Raw genomic sequence first — 7,500 nt, 5'->3', positions numbered from 1 at the left:
GGTAGCAGTATTGGGACTAAATTTGGTGATATTCTATGTCTTCTTTTCTCAGAAACAGCTTGATGTATTAGTGAATAGTCGAGAGCATAGAGATTTAAGTTGTAGTTGAGAAAAAGTTAAGCTGACCCAGAAAGCTGGAAACCATCTGAACATTGGAAAATAGTTATCTGTATCATGATGATTCATGCCAGGTATCAAATGCCAACATCATGATTGCTGCTCAATGCTCTGTAAATACTGCAAAAGCTATAAAACGTGACATGGACAGTTACAACAGAGACTACAAAGCTATGACTAGCAGGAAGGAACAGAGCAAGTATTCTGACTGTATCTGCCCACTGGAATTCATCCGCACATCTTTGAACAGGCCTTAGGCTCAATTCAGATAGCTATGTGAAGCTGCTGGAGACTGTGGTCAATCTCTGGCTGCAAAGGATTGCTGCTTGAAGGCCAGATGTGTGACAGCAGGGTTTGGCTCCTTGCCGTACCTCCAGAAACAGTCAGAAGTGGCTGTCAGAGAATTTCTATGACTTCATCAGCCTCAATTTCAAGCTTCCTATAATACTCCCAATTGTAATTCATGAAATTACTATGTGTAGGTCACCATTGATAAAGATGTCAACCACTCCACCTGCACCACCAAGGCTGAACTGGTTGCCAAGATCAAAGAGGTGTGTGAAGATCTTCCCAGGGACACAGTGAGGAATGCATGCACCAGGTCCATAGCCTTCTTGAGGCTGTGTTGGGAGCTGAGGGTGGCTACTTTGAGTAAACTGTTATCTCCCAGCCATAATTTAGTTGATATCTTGATTTTTATAAAATGTTTTTATTTTTGGATGGGATATGGTGTTTTCTTCTCCTTTTATGCAAGCTGTCAAATTTAGCCTGAACACTGTGTGTGTGTGTATATATATATGTGTATATATCATTATCATCATTTAATGTCCACTGTCCATATTGGCATGGGCTGGATGGTTTGATCTGAGCTGGCAAGCTGGAGAGCTGCACCAGGTTCCGGTCTGATTTGGCATAGTTTCTACGGTTGGATGCCCTTCTTAACACCAACCACTTTACAGAGTGTCTGGGTGCCTTTATGTGGCACCACGTGAGTGCTTTTACATGGTACCAGCACAAGTGCTTTTTATGTGGCGCTGGCTCAGGACTCTTACTGGCCAATCCTCTTCACCAGGGGGACTGGCCTTAACACTTCTGCTGAGGAGTACAGGTCTTCTTGAGTACAGCAAAGTGCCAGGCATGTATGTGTGTGTGTGTGTGTGTGCATATATATATATATATATATATATATATATATAGTCAACAGCTGAGATCCAGATATTCTCTATAGAAGACACTTAGTAGTGCTCAAAAGATTCAAAATTTGACTCCGATGTCTTTACAGGGGATCATTCTACAAGGTAAAGAAAGGCTATAATATGGATCAGGTTGAGCAAGTATAGAAGCAATTATGGACATAAGTGAATTAGACACATCAAATACATTAAATATATTAAATATATATTTATACATATAAATTCATCATTCATCATCTGAAAGTTTCCACCTTTTGATTTCTCTCATTTTGAACTTCTTTTGTGAGCTTCTGCAGTGTCATCCTAGAAACATGCAATTGAGCATTGTCATAGAGCAGAATTGGACCACATCGATTAACAAGTGCAGGTCTCATTTTGCTCAAGTGAACATGCATTTCTTCCAGTTGCTTACAGTAAACTTCCAATGTAATGCTCTGGTTAGGTTCCAGAAAGCTGTAATGGATAACACCAATAACAGACCACCAGACAGTAACCATAATCTTCTGCTGATACAACTTCAGTTTCAGGAAATGCTTGGGTGCTTCATCACGATCAAGCCATTGACCCAATTGTTTATGATTGTCATAAAGGGTCCATTTTTCATTGCAAGTCACTATTCAATCAAGAAATGGGTCATTAAAAGTTTTGCAGAGAGATCATCAAACACACTTCAAAATGCTGAAGCCTTTGATTTTCATTGAGATCATGCAGAACCCATTTATCAAGATTTTTCACTTTGCTGATTTCCTTCAGGTGATCTAATACTGTTAAAATACTGATGCCAAGCATATGAGACATTTTTCTGACACTTGGTCATGGGATTTGTTCGAGTATTGTTGATCATCAAGGGTGGATGGACATCCTCTGCTTTCTTTATTTTCGAGGCTCTCTCTCATTCCTGCTACAGAATCTCTCAAACCACCATCATACTGCTTGATCACTGGTGGACCCTTTACCCCATACTCTGTTGATATTGGTGGTCATTTGGAAAGCATTATGTCCAAGCTTCAATTCAGGCAAAAAAAAAAAGTAAATGCATTTCTTCTCTTTTCATGTTTGAAATTAAGGATTTCTACACTTCAAAATTATATTCTGAGAGAAATCAATAAAAATTTATTAAGAGTACACATCAATTATTAAGCATGTAAAATTTCATCTAAAACACTACAAAAATAACATCTTAAATCGAATTTGAAAAATGTTTTCGAAAAATCAGGCAGTATTTTCTGAACAAGCTAATATTTCCAAAAATACATGTTAACACAACATTTTCAAGGCAATCCAGAATTAGTTAAATTCAAACATATTTGAACTGATTTAAAGTTTGTTTATTTTCCATCACTCTTTCATGTATCTACCCCAATATATATATATATATATATATATATATATATATATATATATATATATATATATATATATATATATATATATATACACACACACACAACAAGGTTCTTTCAGCTTCTGTCAGCTAAATCCACTCCTCAGGTTTTGGTTGGCTGAGGGCTGCAGTAGAAGATGTATGCCCACAGCAGGATTGAACTCAAACCACATAGTTGGGAATCAGCTAAGCCTAGGCCTATATATATAGTATAAAATATGAATAAATATTTTATATCCTATAAGTAAAAATAAATTTGAATTATCTGTTTATTACAAATATGGACAATCATGCAAAAAGGAGCTAAGCATCTTAAAGCCCTCACCAATCTCAACCTTGGGCAAATGTTCTCTTCCTGCCTCAGATGTTTGAGTTACTGACAAATCTTCCCACATCAATGAAAGATACTCCGTGTTTGTCACTGTACATTGGAAATAACCAATAAATCTCATTCAAGTCACACCCAACCTTATTCTAAAAGAAAGGACACATAAGATAATGTTGTTCAAAATATTATGTCAGAAGAAAAAGTAACAATTTCACAACTGGAACACCTTTGAAAGTACATCTGTTTAGCTAGTACTGATCTAAGACTAAATAACAATGCTTAATGAAATTATATTTCATTTGTTGAAATTGATTAATTAATGAGTATGCAGAAACAATTAAAGAATGATCAATCTTCTCTAAAAGATTTGGAGTCAAATTATAGCAGCTTGGAATATAAGAATTGTTGCAAAATCATGGTGCCTGAAGACAGTCAGGGATTATATCAGTGAAAATATCATATAATGAGAGGGACCAACCAAGACATACTACAACTCAACAATATTGTTTTCTTAGTTTTCTCTTTTGTTGTTTTAAGCTCTTTAACAAAAATTATTATCTTTTTGATCAAAGACTTCATAATGATAAAGAATTATTTCATAAATATTAAAATAAATATGAAATGTTTTACTGTCTAATCTTTCCATTTGTAAGATGATTGCTCTAAAAAACACTTATTCCTCTGTGCTTAATTGATAGAACAGCAGCTTTTTGGTAACCTTCTTTTCCAAAACTAAAAATATGATAATTAGTAATGGTGAGAAAATTTAATTATTTAACTGTTGTTTTTCTTTTTGTTTTCCTTTCAGAATCAGTGCCAAGATTCAGAAACCCGAGCTGATTTCGTTACAGATGATAAAATTAATGATCTACTAGCCAAAAATGAATGCTTGCACTTTCAAATTGAACAGTTATCTTTTCAATTAAGTAAAGTTTATAATCGATTTATGAGGAAAGACTCTGATGGGAGTATTGACAGTGGGCAAGACAGTCAGCTATCTCCAATACAGCAACAAAATGACTTACTAACACTGGAACTTGAACAACTCAAACAAGATTACCTGCATCTGCAAAAAGAACACCAAGACTTAGTCCATGCTGGGGACATACTGCAAGAGGATTATGAGAAACTCCTTGAAGAACGGGATAAAATGCAAGAAATCTTTGAAAAGGTAACTAACACCAAATGGGTTACCCAAAATGAAATAGCTGCCTTGGAAACAAAGAATGTTATTCAAGAAATCCCTGAAACTATTAATCCTAATTTTGAGAACTGGGAGCAAGGCAAGCAAAATATAATAAACAAGCATTCAGACACTGATTTAAGAACAAGTCAACAGAAGAAACCAGAATTACTGGAGGATGTCACAGGAGAAGATGGGTTAAGAAGAAGTATTCAACTGAACAGCTGCTCAGAAGTTCTACAAGACCAAAGTATAATATTGGATCATTTGCAGACACTGAGGGATGAAAACAAAAAATTATTCCTGGAGAAAGAGATTGTTATTGAAGACCTTGAAATATCATTCAATGAAAACAGTAAGCTAAAACAAAAATTAAATACAGCAACTGAAGACTATAGCTTGTTAGAGAAAAATTATACATCATTGTTGCTTGAAAAACAAAATGTGGCTACTAAAGATATCAGTGGCCTTGATAGCAACAATATTAATGACAGCAGCATTCAACTACACTCTAATCAACAAGAACAACTTCAATCATACCCCTACCAGCCAAATGAAAGGTCTATTCAAACTAAAGATGATAACAACATTCAACAGACACTTCCTAACAATAGCTCAGAGAAGGAACAGATTCATACACAGAAAGCGAATCAGACCGAATTACTGAAGGTTCTTATATCACAACTTCAGCAACAGTTAATAGTAAGTAACAATTTGATATTATTAAAAACAAAAATGTTCACCGTACATACATACCCATAATTATTTAAATACCTAAGTGAATAAATTACTTCAAGTGCTTAGCTTGTGCAATTGAAACATACTGGGAACATAGGAAGGCTGAAGTAACACTCCTAGAACAAGGCTCTAGACAGTCCCTTATAATACCAGGTCTATGATTGTGTACGCCTTTCAAAATTTGCATTGCTAAGCCAGGAACAGGGTCATGTTACTCATGATGCCAAAAAGCAATATAACACCTCGTCTGACCTTCCATGTGGCTTATGTAGCCAAGTATGCTGTTCTAAGGTTGAGTTAAAATGCCATCTCAAAGCATGCCACCCAAATAGACTAAGATCCATTAGAAAAGATGAAATGTCCGATTTGCAGTATGAGTTGGAAGTCAATGATTGTCTAGACTATGAGATCACAGAAGTGACCAGTGACAAGTAAACTTATACTAAGATGGATGGTCAATGTGCAGGAAGCTGTTGTACTTGGACAGTTTGACTTCAACCATATAGATGTGTGTGTGTGTGTATTTGTTCAGTCAGATAATGGCCCTTACAAGAAGAACAAACAAATATATCTGCTATACTTTACATTAATGAGTACTATATACTAAAATGCTTTTCTGTCAGTTTTTTTAGACAGGTATCTACTTATGTAATTATGTTCCAATCTGTCAAGCATCTTACCCATTACAGAAACCACCACTCCACTTTCTTATTGCAATGACCTCTGACAAGTCAGCCAATTTCAATGGATAGCCTTTTTCATTTTCTTCTCCTTTCCTTTTTCTTTTCTTCCTGTTAAGTATTCTAGTGTAATCCTTAATACTTACCCCTTTGTCCTTCCATACCCATTTCTTTCACACTTAAGTATTCTGTAGTGTACTGATCAGAATTGGTTAATTGAATGCTATTCGCCCCCTGACCCCACTTCCACCTTACATATATATGGTAGAAAAGAGTAGTCAATACAACAGTATGCTATATATATATATATATATATACTATATAATATATTGTTAATAATATCAGGAAATCATTATCAGAAAATTCTTCAGGAAGATATATACGTGTGTAGAATAATTGTTGTATTAAAAATATAAACATATATATAAATATATGTAAATATGTATAAATATAAATATATTCTCTTTTACTCTTTTACTTGTTTCAGTCATTTGACTGCAGCCATGCTGGAGCACCGCCTTTAGTCGAGAAAATCGACTCCAGGATTTATTCTTTGTAAGCCTAGTACTTATTCTATCGGTCTCTTTTTGCCGGACCGCTAAGTTATGGGGACGTAAACACACCAGCATCGGTTGTCAAGCGATGGTGGTGGGGACAAACACAGACACACAAACACACATACATATATATATATATATATATATATATATATATATATATATATATATATATATATACATATATACGACGGGCTTCTTTCAGTTTCCGTCTACCAAATCCACTCACAAGGCTTTGGTCGGCCCGAGGCTATAGTAGAAGACACTTGCCCAAGGTGTCACACAGTGGGACTGAACCCGGAACCATGTGGTTGGTAAGCAAGCTACTTACCACACAGCCACTCCTGTCATAATAAATATGACAGTTTAAAAGTTTTTAATTAAGTTTTAAAAGCATCTTACAATCGTTTCACAGAAGTGTTGTCCCTATAATGGAATCCTATATTGATAATCATTTATAGACATTTCTGCTCCTCAGAGATATAAAATGTGAACTTTGTATAATTTATCGAATGGTTTTTTTTATTAAAAATATAAATATATTCTACACACGTATATATCTTCCTGAAGTATTTTCTGATATTGATTTCCTGATATTATTAACAATATATTATATAGTATATATAATCGCTCGTATTAAATACATAAATACTTTAATAGTATTAATATATGATACAATAGAGCACTCAATGTAAATTCAGTATATAATATTCTCATTGAATATATTTAACTAGATTTATATATATACATATATATACACACACATACATACATGCATGCATACATACATACATCCAGACACACACACACACACACACACACACACACATATATGCATATGTGAGCACATAGCTGCAAAACAAGGTGAATAAAGTAAATACATTCATATACCAAAGGTAAACTATACTCTTTTTTTCTTGTAAATGATCATTAAACGAAAGTTAACTTTTGGAACAATGTAATGGCTTACAAATATTTCTAAATATCTGTAAACCACTGTATTGTTCCAAAACTTCTCTCTGCTTATTGGTTATGTCACATAATTGCTTGCTTAGAAACTCTGAGTATCAATTTAAGTTTTTTACCATAAAAAAAAACATTGTGTATGTATATATGTGTATATGTGTACACATACATACATATATATATATAGGCGCAAGTGTAGTTGTTTGGTAAGAAGCTTGCTTCCCAACCACATGGTCTTGGGTTCAGTCCCACTGTGTGGCACCTTGAGCAAGTGTCTTCTACTATAGCCTTGAGTCGACCAAATTTTGTGAGTGGATCTGGTAGACAGAAAATGAAAGAAGCTTGTTATATATG

The 7,500-nt window shown here is 34.5% G+C and overlaps 1 protein-coding gene across 2 annotated transcripts in view; it reads left to right on the top strand.

Moving 5' to 3' along the window:
- LOC106883648 (uveal autoantigen with coiled-coil domains and ankyrin repeats) overlaps positions 1-7,500 on the top strand; it is a 110,938-nt gene that overhangs the window by 92,256 nt on the left and 11,182 nt on the right. For both annotated transcript variants that reach the window (XM_052967338.1, XM_014934744.2), the window contains one exon: positions 3,831-4,907. In XM_052967338.1, coding sequence (XP_052823298.1) covers positions 3,831-4,907 — 1,077 coding nt within the window. The remainder of the gene's footprint in view (positions 1-3,830; positions 4,908-7,500) is intronic.

This window comes from Octopus bimaculoides, chromosome 4, assembly GCF_001194135.2.
Source record: "Octopus bimaculoides isolate UCB-OBI-ISO-001 chromosome 4, ASM119413v2, whole genome shotgun sequence".
Classification (NCBI taxonomy): Eukaryota; Metazoa; Mollusca; class Cephalopoda; order Octopoda; family Octopodidae; genus Octopus; species Octopus bimaculoides.
The sequence above is the reverse complement of the archived record's forward strand: the minus strand, read 5'-3'. Positions and strand labels throughout refer to the sequence as shown.